At 55.6% G+C, this 15879-nt stretch overlaps 1 protein-coding gene across 1 annotated transcript in view; it reads left to right on the top strand.

Annotated features, from left to right (window-relative positions):
• COL27A1 (collagen type XXVII alpha 1 chain) overlaps positions 1-15879 on the top strand; it is a 146843-nt gene that overhangs the window by 66226 nt on the left and 64738 nt on the right. The window contains exons 15-21 of the mRNA XM_061163229.1: positions 4389-4442; positions 5155-5199; positions 8530-8583; positions 9923-9976; positions 10818-10871; positions 13648-13701; positions 13850-13903. Of these exons, the coding sequence (XP_061019212.1) occupies positions 4389-4442; positions 5155-5199; positions 8530-8583; positions 9923-9976; positions 10818-10871; positions 13648-13701; positions 13850-13903 (369 nt within the window). The remainder of the gene's footprint in view (positions 1-4388; positions 4443-5154; positions 5200-8529; positions 8584-9922; positions 9977-10817; positions 10872-13647; positions 13702-13849; positions 13904-15879) is intronic.

The raw sequence follows: 15879 nt of genomic DNA, 5'->3' as shown, positions 1-15879 counted from the left end.
CAAACCCTCATGTGCCGGGCCCTATGCTAGGTATTTAATTATCACAGAAACCGTCTGAGTAAAGAGTGGGATTACCATTGTACAGTTAAGGAAACTGAGGCTCAGAGAGGCTGACACACCTGCCCAAGGTCACACAGCCCTGAAGCTGTCTGTTTCACGGTTCATGCCCTTTGCCACGGCACTGCCCCTCCAGCTCCGCCTGACTTCTGGGGTGAATGGAGACAGCAGGTTTGTGAGACTGTGAACTGGACGGTGCCAGGGGCTTTTCTGGGTGAGAGGTGGTGCTTATGAAGACCACACAGGAGCCAGGGCTGGTCACCTAGGTCCCCATCCCCAGGCTCCTGCCCTCCTACTGGAGTTTCAAGGAGGCCTTGTTGCCTTCAAAAGGCAGTTCCAGGGAAGGTTTTTCCCTAGAGGGTTTGGAAAAGAGTGGGCTTTTTTTTCACCCACTGATTTAGCCCCTTTTAGTGAGCGCTTCCTCTAGGGCACCAGGCAGGCAGTGGCCACATACGCACACATGTCAATGGTCATCGTGTAGAATAGGCCATGAGTTAAAGCCTCATCAGGCTCGGACATGATGGCGGGAGCCTGACCTGGCCTGTGGGGTCAGGGAAGTGATGCTCATGCTGAGGACAATGGACAGTGTGAGCTCAGGGCAGAGCGCTCGGTGTAGGAGGCAGTGGCCAAGGATGCCCAGCGCCAGAGGAACAACAGGAGGAAGCCTCTGCCAGCACCCGCGAGGGTGGGCACTGGGAGCGCCCCAGGTGTTCTTTCAGGGGTTCCTAGCAAGCCCCAGCCTGGACACCTGCTGACCTGTTGGGCAGGGGAGTGGGACTCTCACCTGTTTTTGAATCTCAAGCCTGCCTCATGATTGAGAACAACAAGGAAAGGCATCATTGGGTCCTTCATTGGAGTAAGCCAGGTCAGTCCCAGGCCTGTGAGCATGGACTCTGAGACCCGACGGACACCCAGACCTGTTCTGGTCCTGCCTGTGTCCCCTGCCTGTTGCTTGGTCTTGGGGACGTTGCTTCACCTCACTCTGAGCCTCAGTTTTCTCATCTGTGACGCGGCACCAATGATGATGCTGACCCCGTGGGACAGCTGTGAGCAGCTGGAGAGCGTCCGAACAGATCTGATGAGGTTGGAAACTGTCTGGTGTGGCGTCTGGCACTCAGGAGCTCTTTCAGTGGTCGCAGATGTGGCCGGTTGATGTTGCATTCTTGGTGGGAGTCTGTGAGATGAGGGGTGAAGTGTGTTGAGCAGGATCTGGGAGGGCCGGCAGACAGGGAAACAGGTTCCAGATTATGGGCATGACTCACTCTGCTTTCTTGTGGGACCCAACTTTGTGTGTTACTTGGACAAGCTGCCCACGACAGTGCTGAGTGCAAAGCAGGCTGGTATCTGCGGACTATACTAGAGGGGGGCTCGGAATGCGGCCTGAGGTTTTCTCTGTTCTCCCCCAAATACTTTTCTAGTCCAACGTGGGGGTCCTGACCACATGAAGAAGACCTGTCCTCAGCAAGCAGCCACCTTTTTCCCATGGGTTCTTGGGTGGGAAGCCCACACTGGCCCTGGCCCCCAACCAGACACAGACCCCTTTGGAGAGGGGCGGTGCATGCATGTGGAGTGCCTTCATCCAGCCTCCATGCAGCAAGCCGCCGTCGGGTCTGGATTGGGGGAGAGGGAGCGTGTGTTCCCAGAGCTGCTGGGTGGGCCTCTCTGTTCAAGACCCCGGCCCCCATCAGAGCCCCTGCATCAGCAGGACCTTGTCTGTGTGTGCACCACTGCGGGGAACTCTGGGTGGTCACCCTTTGCTCCCTTCCTCCAGGAAAAGTAGGGTGGGGGTGGTGCGGGGGTCGGGGGGGGCGGGCAAGGGACCAGTCAAAGCATCCAAAGAGCTGAAATGCTTTTCTCTGAGCTTTGGCCACCTGATGCGAAGGACTGACTCATCGGAAAAGACCCTGATGCTGGGAAAGATTGAAGGCGGGAGGAGAAGGGGACAACAGAGGATGAGATGGTTGGATGGCATCACTGACTCAATGGACATGAGTTTGAGTAAACTCTGGGAGTTGGTGATGGACAGGGAGGCCTGACGTGCTGCAGTCCACGGGGTCACAAAGAGTCGGACACGACTGAGTGACTAAACTGAACCTAACAGAAGCTGGCTGTCCTTCCCTCCAGCCTCTGTCCGGCCAGCAATCCTGGCTTCTTCTCTCCCAAGATTACCTCAGAATTGCTTAGAACCTCTGGGGAGAGACTACCCAAGGTGAATCCCAACTCTGCTGAGCTCTGCAACTTGCTCAAGCCTTCACCTCTCAGAGCCTCAGTTTCCTCATCTGTAAAACGGGGAGATCAGGCAGATCGTGAAGGGCCGTCGGGAGCAGTAACGGAGGTGAGGCATGTGAAGTGTGCAGCGTGGTGCCTGCCTGGGGGTCATCTGTGTTGCTATGATCACCCATTCATCTGAGCGCTCCCTTTCTTAATAAGATCACCTGATGGGCACTGAAAGCAGAATTCCTTGCAAAGGCTCAGTGAGAAGGTTTGGTTTCACCCAGTCAGGTGGGTTCAGGAGGGTGGTGAGGTGGGGGATGAGACTCAGCATTGCCTCAGCCAGGCCCAGCTGCGCCGTCTCTGAGCTCAGCTTGTTTCCCTCCATCTCGGCCCTTCCTTCCACAGGAGTCGGCAGGAATGTGACGTTCCATTCTCTGCCAGCCTCCCTCCAAGCCAGCTCCAGGCAGCTCCCACAGGAACCGGTTCTTGAGCCTGGCCACCTGGGTCAGGCTGCGTTCCTCCAGGGCTTCGGAGGGCTTGCCAGGGGCCTCCATGGAGCCTGACTCAGGGGGTGGGGAACCGAGGCCCAGAGAGGTCAGGCACGCTGATGGAGCTCACAAAGCAGCCAGACACGCACATCAGTCACAGAGGATGGAAAAGGGGGCGAAGAGAGTGTTTCAGGGGCTCCCTCTCTCTGGGCAAAGGCTTAATTTGATGGCTGTGGCTGAGGGCAGTAGTGGAAGGGCAGGGCAGGGCAGGAAGTGAGGAGCCTTCAGGGAAAAGGGTGCATTCCTGCACTCTAGACCAGGCTTTCTCACCTCAACACTGTTAACATTTGAGCCAGATAATTATTGTTTTCTAAAATTCATTTATTTACTTGTCTGTAGTGGGGCTTAGCTGAGGCCTGTGAACTCTTAGATGAGGTGTGTGAGATCTAGTTCCCTGTCCAGGGATCAAACCTGGGCCCCCTGTTTTGGGAGCACACAGTCTTAGCCACTGGACCACCAGGGAAGTCCCCCGAGCCAGATAACCCTTTGCTGTGGGGCCTCCGCCCATGAGATGCCAGTAGCACCTCTTCAGTTGTAACCACCAAAAATGCCTCCAGGCTGTGCCAAGTACTTTATCCATGTCAATTACTTCTCCAAACTACAGGAGGTACAGAGTATTAGTCCCTGTTGGAGATGAGGAATCTGAGGCACGGAGATCTCACAACGAACAATCTCACAATCTCACAATGAGCGAGTGAGCCTCGGAGGAGAGATGGGACCGAGTGGTCTGGCCTTGACCTACGCTGACCGCCTCCCAGCCTTTCCCCAGCCCTCAGCGAATGTGACTCTCCAGGGTGAATGAACTCCGTGACCTGCTCCCACCTTGAACGGGCTGATCTGATGGGATGCTGGGTCTCCAACCTGTGGTCTAGGACTTACCCACTGATCTTAGTGTCCTCCGGGCTCCGTCTGCATCTCTGATGTCTGTGATTGACAGCCCCGCTCCTTCCTTGCTGCTGTCCCAGCTTCTGGAAGCAGAAATTCCTGCCCCTCACTAAGCTAGAGTCAAAGCCTCTGTGTGTGCTTATTTTGCCCTTTCAGCAGCTCTCGGAGGGGAGGGTTCCTCATCTGCATTTTATAGATCAGGAGGCTGAGGACCACGGAAGCCCAATGAAATGCCCTGAATCCCTTAGCTCAGCAGTTCCCAACCTCTCCGGCACGAGGGACTGGGTTTCCTGGAAGAATTGTTCCATGGACCGGGGAGGCAGGATGGTTTTGGGATGATTCAAGCGCATTACATTTATTGTGCACTTCATCCCTATTACTATTCTATCAGCTCCACCTCAGATCATCAGGCATTAAATCCTGGAGGTTGGGAACCCCTGCCTTAGCTACTATGGGGTGTGAAGAATCCAATATGAGGTGGAAAGAGGTAGTGGGAGGGGCACCAATCAAGAAATGAGCTTGGGAGAGGACCTCTGTGACATTAACTGCAGTATTTCGGTGGAGGCGAACACGCCTAACTACGAGATCAACCCAGGGATAGGGGGTTTGCATCCTTGGATTTCTTCCCAGGCCAGCCTCCTGTGAGCCTCTCTCATTGCTGCCTTCTTCTCTTTCTCTTCCCAGGGCGACATGGGAACATTGGGTCCGATTGGCTACCCAGGACCCAAGGGCATGAAGGTAAACAAAAGCTGTTCTTTAATCTGGGTCTCATCCCAGCCGGGCACCCCCTGACTCATTTCAGCTTAGAAGGAAGGGTACCCTGACACGGTGTTGGGGGAGTGTACTCAGAGGGCTGCTGGGGTGGAAGGTGGCAGATCAGGGGCTCAGTGCTTCTCAGTCCTGAGAGCCAAACGTCGTGTGCATGTCACTTATGCCAGACATCCTTACTAGACGGCAGTCCTCCAGCTGAGCATGAGTCAGACATGGTTCTGGACCTCAGGGCACTGCAAGTGCAGTGCAGAGCATCACCAGGGGACAGAAACTGTAACGGCAAGCCAGTGAGCTCGACATCCCTGAGTGGGACGGGTGTGCAGGCGAAAGGTGGGCTTACGCTGCCAGGGCCACGTTCCAGGGATGATTCCATTTGGCTAACAAGCGTGTGTGACATGGCTCGTGAAGGCCGTCTCCCCCCATCAGCGCCCTTCTCCCCTGGATGTGCCCAGAGCTCTGTGATTCACAAGTCAGCCGCCCCTTCTTATGGTCCTACACGCCACACCATCGCCCTTTGGGCCGGGGCTCATTGCCCCCCTTTTACAGATGAGAAAACTGAGCCCTGGGCTGGAGCACCCAGCACGGGGTCTTGCAGCAAGCCAATGGGTTTATGCCAGGGCTCCTGATTTCTGGGGCTTTCACCCTCCTTCACCGCTGAACCCCGGCCTCTGTCTTGCAGGGACTGATGGGAAACGTGGGGGAACCCGGACTGAAAGGTGATAAGGTGATCTGAATACTCCCTTATTGCACTGTGTTTTATCTGCATGCGAATTCCCTCCGCCTCGATGCTGCTGCTGATTTCTCGCCAGGTCCACTCCCCTGCACTCTGCCTGCCTCCCCTCTGGCCCTCCCTAAATCTGTGCTCCCCAGCTTCTTCCCTGTAACTCTGGGTGGGATTCAGGCAGACGGTTCTGGAAGCATGCTGATCTTGGCAGACAAGAGTAGGGGGCTGGGGCTGTTGCAGCTTGGGTTAGGGGTAAGTTAAGGCAGGTCTCCGAATTTTTTTTTTTCTGGGGGGAGCAAAGCTGAGGCTAGCGTCTGGGCTTTGAAGTCAAAGCCAGAGGATACAGAGGGTGGGGAGATGGAGAGATGGGGAGATGTGGTGCTAAGATGATGGGCCCCAGGGCAGGGGTGATGTGGGGTCCAGAGACCCCTCCCAGGCATAGGAGGAAACAAATGCACATACACTGTCAAGATTGGAGTTGGGAGCCCAATCCCAGAGTCTGAAAATGTAACAGAAAAGCCAGGACAGGCCTGAGCCCCTGACCAGCATTCCTCCCAGCTGTGCGGGGTGGGCAATGGGCTGCGGAGACCCTTGCTACATGTCTTCTACCGTTCCACTGCCGAGCCAGCCCTGGGCCCAACCAGAGCTGGAGGTGGGTCGGTGGGACCCCGGGGCCCAGAGTGGGGCAGCACCTAGCCTGGGCCCTGCAGCATCCATGTGAAGAGGCTCGGGGGGTAGGGGCCGTGCTTCTGTGCTTGGCCCTGTGGCCTTCTTCCTGGCCTCCCCGGCAGCCTCTTGACAAACCAGGCCCCCCAGAGGGAGTGTGGGAGAGCTTTTGGGCAGCATCCAAGTTTCCATAAGCCCGAGCAGATAGGAGCCGCTCACCTGCTCGGGGGCCTTGCTCCCTGCACCTGTCCCCCGATGGCCCTGCTCCTCCTCAGCTCGAGGAAAAGGAGCAGAGACCAACACTGGCCCCCCCTGAGCGTTCTGCAGGGCTTAGCTCGCCCATCCTCCACCCCTCTATGAGGTGGGAAGCTTGCTGGGCATGCACAGCTGGTACGTAGCGTCAGGATTCGAACCCCGGCACCTGCCAGCAGAGACCTCCACCCTGAAGCAGGACTGGGGTCAGAAGGGCAGAGCCGATGAGGTCCTTAGAGGTCACCTCCTCCAGTGCCTACCTGTCACAACTGGAGAAGCAGACCTGGAGCGGAGAAGATATTCTTCAAAGGAAACTCAGGGATCTGTAGGAGCCCGCCCAGAGCCTGGACTCTTAGAAAAACTAGAGCTGCTGGGCTGAAATGAGCATCCCGGGTTGCCTACCCGTCTCCACCCCTGGTACCCAGCCGCGCGGTGCTCACCACTCTCCTCTCTGTCTGTTTCCACCTCTCCCGTCTCCTCCCTCGTTCCCAGGCCTCCAGCTGGCCCCCACCCCACCCCACCCCACTCAGCTTTGCCCTCTGACTCTGCCCTGCTGGTTGCTAAGCCCCCTCTTCCACAGCCCGCCCTCTGGAGATGTAGGGGCTTTCTGTTGGAGGCGGGGGCTTCCCACAGCTACCTGTTTACCCCGTGGTTTGAGTCATCAGCACTCTGGAAATGTTGAAGTCACGGACGAAGGGAAAGGAAGTGGGGGGGAAATGGGAGTGCAGGCAGGGAGCTTTTTATAGGCCCTTTGCAGAGCTGGCCTCCAGCTCACTGTTTCTTCAGGAACATGGAAATAAACGTGTTACATAGAACTCGGCTGGCTTGCTGACTGGTGCTGCCTGGGACATGTAAAAGCCCTGAAAAAAAAAAAAAGAGGAGGAAATTATTTTCCTGCTCACAGATCTCAGCACAATCAAATAAGTCTTTAGAGTTGAAAAAAAAAAAAAAGAAAAGAAAAAGAAATCACTTTTCTGCTTCTTTGGCTAGGATAGGATCATAATATTTTGAGGAGCAGTGTTCTTGTCAGCCCCTCCTCACTCCACCCCACCTTCTGGCCCTCCCCTGGGATGACAGAGCCACCCCTTCATGTTCCACAGTCATCCTGCCTAGAATCCCAGATTGTCATGACCCAGCCTGGCCTCGGTCCCATTTACCACCACCTGGCTCCCTCTCCCCCCATGGAGGTACATTCTGGAACCCAAGCTCCTGCTCCAGGCCCAGCTTTCTCCAGATCCCTTGTCCTGGTTTCTTAGGGGCCTTTGAAACTTTTTTTTAAAGCCATCTTACTCCTTCTTTGGACATTAAAAAAAAAAAAAATGTTCCTAAGTTCCTAAAACTCTGGGATATTGTATAAGATTTTCCAAATTGGAAAAACCAAAGTAAGTTTTTGAAAAAAAACAAAAAAACTTTTTTTTTATTTAAAAAAAAAAATTCTGGCTTTTGTTCTACCAAGGAAGTTCAGTTGGATCATGGCCTTAGCTGCACGACATGAGTTCTCTAAGATTCTCCATTCTTCTTGGGTTTTTCTCCCCATCCATCCAACTGCTGCCAGGGCTGTGAATGTTTTCTGAGTCCTGGGGCCAATGTACCAACATGGAAAGCTGGAAAGGATGAGGGCTGTGTGAGACGGTTCCAGCTCCAAGGAGAAACCTCCCAATCTGGTTCTGTGACAGCTCATTTCCCAGGATGTGGTTTGAGTACAGGGAGGGGGCAGAAGAGACCTCTGACAGCCAAAATCAGTGTCACCAAGTCCATGCAATGTGTCATCTTAAAAGGGAAACACCCAGACTTAACTCCAGACCAGTTTACTTGCTGGTTACACGTCGTCTTAATGAGCCAAGCTCTCTGGCTTCTCATGCTATAGCTAATTCAAAGCAGTTAATCAGACGTAAACCGAAGCCGATTGCTGGCACAGAAACTCCCACAGAAGGAAGACATGACAACTCACAGCCTGGCAGTGAAAAATATCAAGCAACATATGCAAGCGCTCTGAACCCACGGTGGTGTGGGGACGCTGTCCAAGCTGCGCGCTCTTCCGAGTGACGTCAGTTGATGATGAAGAGGTTGAAGGATCAAGACACGGTTCCTTTGACCCACGAGTGTCTGATCTCCCGCCAAGGCCAGGCAACGTGGCACTGCTTAGCTTCTGTTAGTGGAGCGTTCAGCCTGAGCAACCCCAGGCAGACCTGCGGCTAAGCTGGCTCTGTCCCCCGAGGGGGCCCACCTTCCCCACCCAGGCTCCTCTGGGGCTGGGGGCTGCCCTTTTCCCTAACAAGGCTGCTGCTGGGTGGATCGACTTGGGGAACGGCCTCGGCAAAGCTGTACCTCGCCACTGGGTCTGGATGTGGGGGAGGCTTCCAGAACTCACTGTGGTTTCCATCGTAACCTTCTTTGCTGGTGTGTATTTAGGGTGAACAAGGGGTTCCAGGTGTGTCAGGAGATGCCGGATTCCAAGGAGACAAGGTAACTCCTGCACATTCGCCCCCTGCCCTCCCCACCCCGCCCCCCCCGCCACCCCGGCCCTGCTCTGCTCTGGCACTGCTTCTTTCCCAGGGGCCGACATGGGCCGGGACCCACCTGGAAGGTGGCATCCTTTCCCACCATCCTGTCTCCTCCATCTTCATCCACCCTCTCGTTGTCTCTTCTCTGGACTTCACAGCGGCCTCCCGGCATATTGCCAGGCCCCAGCCTGTCTTCCTCACCTGCACCAAACTGTGTCCAGGGCCCAGCTCTGCTCCGTGCTCACCCACGGCTCCTCGCTGCCCCAGAGTGGAGTCCCGGTTCCTGGCCCCCGCACCTGGGCCGCCAGCGTGCCGGCCCCTCTGACATTCCTGCCCCTCGCCCTTCCAGCCCTGAGCCCCAGTCCCACTGACCTCCTCACTGCACCAAGCGGGCACACGCGGCCGCCTCGCTGGGCACACCCTCCGCCCCACCTGCGCATGGCCAGCCCCAGCCCAGAGCCCCGCGCGGATGCCGTGTTCTCTGCCTGCTCAGGAAGTCGCCGTGGCCCTCACCTGCAGGCCCACCCCAAGCACGCTTGTCCTCCCAGGACCCAAAACCCTTTGGCTTGTAGATTTTTTATGAGTGCTTACCAGATGCTAAAGAACGTGCCCCTCACCTGCAGCAGCACATTTCTCCCCTGGCTGATGGGGACTGGTGCTTTGCCCCCTGCCAGACGGCAGGTTCCCCAGAATAGGGCCCCCAGCTGGCCCGGAGGGGCTCAGGTCAGAGTCCTGCGCAGGACAGTGAGCACTTAAAAAGATACGTCTGAGTGAGTGGCTGGCTGGGATGACGGAGGACCCCAGGCCGCCTGCCAGGCCGGCTCCTCTTTGCCTGTGTCCGGCACCATGTGGCCACATCTGGAGTACTCCCAGCCAGTCAACGAGGCCCAGATGTTGGCCAGCTCTCGCTCTTCCTCTCCCCTCCCTCCTGGCTGGCCTGTCCTGACCCAGCCTCGATGTCTCCGGGTTGTGAGCCATGCAGGCCGGGCTGCCTCTGCAGCTGGGCCCCAGTCTCCAGACTTCCCCAGGCATCACCGGCACAGCGGCAGTGCCTGCTTGGTGGCCCCGGGGTCCCAGGTTCCTGGATGACCTGGTGAGGACAGGAGCAGTCGTTTCACCTTTGTTTCCCCGGGCCCCAGCCTACAGAGCTGCCAAGCTGGAGCTTGCAAGCAGAGGGCTCATCCTCCCTCTCAAAGCGGGTGTTGTTCAGGCCTCAGGCCGCCGGCAGGGATGACCAAGCAGCTGTCCATCTGGCCATTTCTGGGCATTACTAACCCCAGTTTGCTCTGCATCTTTTTCAGGGAAGCCAGGGCTTGCCAGGGTTCCCAGGCGCACGGGGGAAGCCAGGGCCTGTGGTGAGTACCTTCTGCTTCTAGATCCTCGGGCTCATGGTGTCCAAATGGTCATGGAATGTGGCCAGAGATGCCTTCACATCCAGGACCTCATTTCCTCCCGCAGCAGCTCTGGGAGGCGAGTAAAGCAAAGTAGAAACGGAGATTCGCCCCTTCTACAGATGAGGACACTGAGGCCCAGAGGGGCAGGCGCACACCCAGGCATCAGGCATTGGCAGAGCTCTGGTGCGAATCAGGGCTCCCAGTGTCTTGTAAATAATAGTAATGTTATCAACAATAGCAGTGGATGTCATTTATTTATTGAACGTTCCTGTTGGCGCTAATGGTAAAGAACCTGCCTGCCAGTGCAGGAGACTTAAAGAGACACAGATTCGATCCCTGGGTCGAGAAGATCCCCTGGAGGAGGGCATGGCAACCCACCCCAGTATTCTTGCCTGGAGAATCCCATGGAAAGAGGACCCTGGCGGGCTACTGTTCATAGCGTCACAAAAAGTTGGATGTGACTGAAGCGACTTAGCAGGCACGCATACATGCATCAGATCCTTCCTGTGCTGGATCTCTTTGAAAGACTCAACAACCCCAGGAGTTAGAGAATTGTTACTGTTCCCATTTCACAGATGGGGAAAGTAAGATTCAAAGGTGAAGTGACTTGCCCAGGATCCAGTGCCAAGGAAGAGTAGGAGCTGGGGCTTGAACAGTAACTCCTTGTAGTTGTCTGGGCAGATTTCACTCATATTCTCTTGAATTTTCCAACCATCCCCAGCCTGGGGCCTAATACAAGGGATCCAGGAAAGGTGGACCCTCGCTTACCCCTGCCTCCCCTACAATCTCTTCTCTTCCACAGGGCAAAGTTGGAGACAAAGGATCCATTGGGTTTCCTGGGCCCCCGGGACCTGAGGTATATAATGCCCTATTTCTCTGTGGCTGGCTGTTACTGGGACTGCGTGTCGTCCTTGGGAAACCAAGGCTCAGAGACAGGGAGAGACTTGCCTGAGGTCACACAGCAAATGAAAGATGGGATTAGAAATTCCTAGAGCAACCATCTTCGCTTTTCTTCCTCGGCTTCCCGGCTGCCCTGGGGGCTCGCAAAGCCAGTAGGGCCATAGCTGGCTTCACACTCCCTCTCCAGCACCATGGCCGCCTTTACGGTTTCCAGAAAGAAGCATCAGGAAAACCCTCTGAGCGGAGCTGCCTGGACCCTTCATGGGAGCTCCCTGCATTCTCTACCCTTCTGAGCCCTGGAACTTTTCCAGCTACTTACAGCCACCCTGGAGAGGTGCAGGGCTCAGAGCTCACAGGTACAGAGAACAAGAAACAAGTGGAAGATTCTGGTGTTTGAATGGAGAAGAAGCCACGACAGATAGATTAAGCAATTAACATGGTAACTACAGCTGAGTCAGTAGAACCCGAGAGTTTCTGACATGTGTGATAACGAGCACAGGTATGTTAAATGTCCATCGCTGGCATTTCTGCACAAAGGGGGTGAGGCAGCTGGGCAGCTGATTGAACTCCTCTTCCCGCCCCCCCGCCCGATGCCTCGCCCCCAGTACAGAGACCAGCTCTGGAGAACAGGGTGAACAGTGCTGGGGGACTGCTGTCTCTCTTAGGGGCTCTAGGTCAGTCCTAGTCCCCACCCCACCCCTATGTCATACCTCCCTGGCCTGGCGCCTTGCACATCCCTGAGGCCTTGGAGACAGAAGTCTGGTCCATCCTTCCAAAGATCACTCCTGGTATCGCCCGGATGGATGAGGGAGTGTTTCCTAAAAGCCACACGTTCTACTTTCCACTGTGTTGACTTTGGCCTTGACATAGTCCTATCTTTAGACAAATGGACTTGGCCCCTCTTCCATGGCCCTGATTCCTTCCCCTGGTCACGTGGAAAAAGACTTCTCTGAGAGGCCGGGTTTCCCAGCAGTCTGGCCAGTGCGGGTGGAAAGCCGGCTCCCTCGTTTTATTAGGCACTGCCTCGTGCCAGGAGGCCGCGTCGTATCTTCGGGATGGGAGCTGGCTGAACGGCCATCACGGCCAGCGAGGGAGATACTGTCACCACCACGCGCTGCAGAGGAGGGAGCTGAGTGCCTGAGGAGGGCCCCCTTGGGGTCGCCCTGCTACTTGTAGCAAAGGAGTTCTTCATTTTGCCCTTTGGCTCCCTCCCGGGTCCCTGGACAGCTCTGGGGTCTGCCTCCCCCATCTTTGGGTTCTGTTTGGATTGGCGGACTCAGCGACCGGAAGATGGTTCTGCTCAGCCGAGGACAGAAGCCGACGAGCCTCGGCGCCTTCCGGGGTCTTTGCTGCCTTTCCGAGGCCGTGGGTGCAGCTTCCACTTCCCAGCCCCCGAGGGAAACAGCTCTTTCATTCATTAGTGGGTCGGATCTGTGTGACACCAGAATTTGATCAGTGTCCTGGCCTCCTTCAAATTCTCCCTGGAGACGGGCCCACCCCAAGCAGGCTTGTTTTCCCAGGACCCAAAACCCTTTGGCTTGTAGATTTTTTATTGAGTGCTTACCAGATGCCAAATTCCGACTCAGCGGTGCACTCACCTTATTCTCTTCAAGCCTCAGAAAAGCCTCGTTAGGTGATTTTTATAGTTACCATTTTAGAGATGAGGAAGCCGGGGCCCAAACAGGCTTAGAAACCTGCTGGGGTCACCCAGTGAGTCGGTGGCAGAATGGGACTTTGAGCCTCTCGCTTTGAAGAAAAAGACGTGGGTCTTTGGCTTCCTGTGTTAGCTCCAAATTCAAGACCAGACTTGCCTTCCCTAGTGAGAAGGATGAGAGGATAACGGAAGTTATCAAAACCTCAAAAGAGGAAGAAAATAAAACCACTTACTAAGGTGATGTCGGGGAGCATCCTGACTTTAGGGACTCACATTCAAAGGCTTTGGTTTCTGGTTGGCAGACAACTGAGGGGGTAGTGGGTCTGCCCTGAAAGCAAACGGGGTTCTAGGCTGAATTAACGGAGATATTACGCCTAAAACAAGGGGGGAGATGTTCTTACACCGACCTCTGCTGTCGGTTCACGAGTATCCTAGTGACCACCAACAATGGAAGCTAAGCGGTTGGAGGCAGCCAGACTGAGGGCGCTTGACTAGGGACAGTTGAAGGGACAGAGAAGTCTGGTCTTTTCTGCTGAGGAAGGGGAGAGATTCTGCTCCATGTCCCAAAGAAGCTTCTACTGCAGCCGTCCATCAGATGGGAGCAGTGAACTTTCAATGGTGGTGTGGGGCAGGGTCCAAGGATACATTGGGGATTTCTGCTTCCGATAGTTGCTGATACTTATAGATCAGTGCTTTTGTAGCCTTTCAAAGTCACAGCAAACCCAGAATATTCAGAATCCCCGCAATAAAGGGTGGCACTTCTCAGAGCGGAAGATGGCTAGCTGTGAAGCCCTGGCTGCCCCAGGACTAAGACTTGGGCAGGTCTGGATTAGATGACCTTGTATGTGCTAGTTCCTATGCTAGGACCTTCCTGCACTGTCCTGCCTCATTTTCTCAGCGCCCCTCTGAAGTGTAGGGGCTGATTCTTTGTTTTAGAACCGTGATAACTGACCTACCCAGGGTCATCTCCCCTGCAGGATGAGATGGAGACCCAGGTCAGTCCCCCTCCAAGACCTATGGTCTTCTCATTTCCCTACGTAGTTCCCCTGGGTGATCCCAGCTCTCTGCTTCCTTTCAGGGATTCCCTGGAGACATTGGCCCCCCCGGGGACAACGGCCCAGAAGGCGTGAAGGTGAGTCCCTGCCCAGGGGAGCTCCAGCTGATGAGGCTGACCACTGTATGCAAACCACAGGCCTGATTCCAAGCCAGTGGGAGTCTCGCCAGCCTGTGATGGAGATGGAGGTGCCGCCTCTGAGCCCGCTCTCTTTCCCTCTCACCAGGGTAAGCCTGGAGCTCGAGGCCTGCCAGGACCCCGTGGGCAGCTGGGGCCCGAGGTGAGACCGTCTGACCCTGCCTCCTGCCCATCCCCCTGCCACCCCAGCCCCTAGCTTGCTCTCCCCTGGGTCCTGGAGACCTTAGCTGAGTTCCAGGGCCCCTCAGTCAGGAGACACAGGGCCCAGGGCCACCTCAGGCTTGCCCTCCAACTCATCCTTTGTAGCTCTGCCCTGTGACCCTTCCAGGGTTCTCGTCTGCCCTGGTCTGGCTGGCAGGTCACTCCCATCACGGCAACGCCACTGCCCTGGGGTTTCGTCTCTAGGAGCCACTGTCATAGCTTCTTCTCCCTGTAGCTAGTTTATTGGGGTGCTGCTGTAGGAGGGGGACATCGTCAGCTCAGGGGAGGTCCTGACTCTCAAGGGGATAGACTATGTCAGTTTCCTGTGGTTAGTGGCAGGCAGGGTCAGGATTCGAACCTGAGGCCGCTGAGCCCAAAGCTCCTGGCATGGACTGTGCTGTTTAACTTCTGGGCTCCTGGGGGCTGCCTGAGGCCTCCTGGGAGAATGACATGACTTGTGCAGCTAGTAAGAGGCAGACTGAAGATTTGTTTACTGACTCATCCGTGGTGAAGGGGATTGATGATTTCCCCGGGCCTGTTGGAGCACCAGCTGGAGGGCTGTTGGCCACCCCAGGGGCTGGCCCCAGGCTTTTCCCATGCACAAGGCCCTCCCTTGCACACCTTGGCTCAGGCCCCAGAGCTCCCCTGACGCAGCCCTGGGGGAGGGCGCAGGAGGCCCCGACTCACCGCGACCACAGGCAGGCATCTGGCTGACATGGATCCCTTCTCGGGCTGGTTCTGGGTCTGGCGGGGTCCCAGTACTGGCCCTGTGAGCTGCCACGTGGGGCTGCTTTCCTGGAAGTTGGGGCGGGGAGGAGTGGGCTCTGGAGGGGGCCTCTTGGTTAGGGTTGGCATGTCAGGGGGGGCCAGTCTGGAAGCTCCCTAAGCCTGCGGGAGGGCCTGAGGCATCTCCATGGGCAGGAAGTGGGCAGGAGGGTGCGAGGGAAAGATGGCACCAGCCTGTACTCGCGTTGACGCTCACATTACAACATCATCACTGAAGCAGACCCTCAATATGCCTGCCACTTGCTCACATCTCCATTGGTTCATCTGTCCACTCATCCATTCATTCACTCCTTCATTTGTTACCCTCTCTCAGGCCCTTCTCCCTGCCTTCCTGAACTACACACCCACTAGACCCTGGGCACACCCATCCTGAGTGATGCTGGGGGTCGTGGTGTCAAAAAAGAATAAGGGATCCTGGCTGTCCTCCAGGAACCCAGATTACTCATCAGTGGGGTTTTTTTTGTTTGTTTTTTTAAACATAATCACAATAATAAAAGATGTTTATCAATTTTCACAATCAATAGCCAGACAAAACATAAAAGATAATTACATTTCCAAGTCATAATGGGGCTTCCCTGGTAGCTCAGACAGCTAAGAATCTGCCTGCAATGCAAGAGACATGGGTTCGATCCCTGGGCTGGGGAGATCCCCTGGAGAAGGAAATGGCAACCCACTCCAGTACTCTTGCCGGGGAAATCCCATGGACAGAGGAACCTGGCCAGCTATAGTCCGTGGGGTTGTGAAGAGTTGGACATGACTGAGCAACTAACTCTAACTCATGGGAACATGATTAACCTAACAATGTAAAATAATTACATACAATTTGGAGGGTCAAGCAGGGTGATACTCATCAGCGTTTAAGATGGTCCTCTCTGCCCCACACAATTTTACAGATGGGGAGACTGAGGCATGGTGAGGCTAACGTCTGCCGCCGAGTAAATGGCAGAGCTCGGAGCAGAGCCTGTATCTTTGAGCTGCAGTCTGGGGCTTTGCTCAAACAGCATATGATAGGGTTTGGCTTTCCTGTCCGGCACTTCTGCCAACCCAGACTGACCACATTCACATCACAGGGGAGCCCCGTTCACCCAGAAGCCCACGTGTGGTCTGGCCTCCAGGTCTCTGCCCTGCGTG

This window comes from Dama dama, chromosome 16, assembly GCF_033118175.1.
Source record: "Dama dama isolate Ldn47 chromosome 16, ASM3311817v1, whole genome shotgun sequence".
NCBI lineage: Eukaryota > Metazoa > Chordata > Mammalia > Artiodactyla > Cervidae > Dama > Dama dama.
Note: the sequence above shows the minus strand (reverse complement) of the source record. Positions and strands in the feature narration are given on the sequence as shown.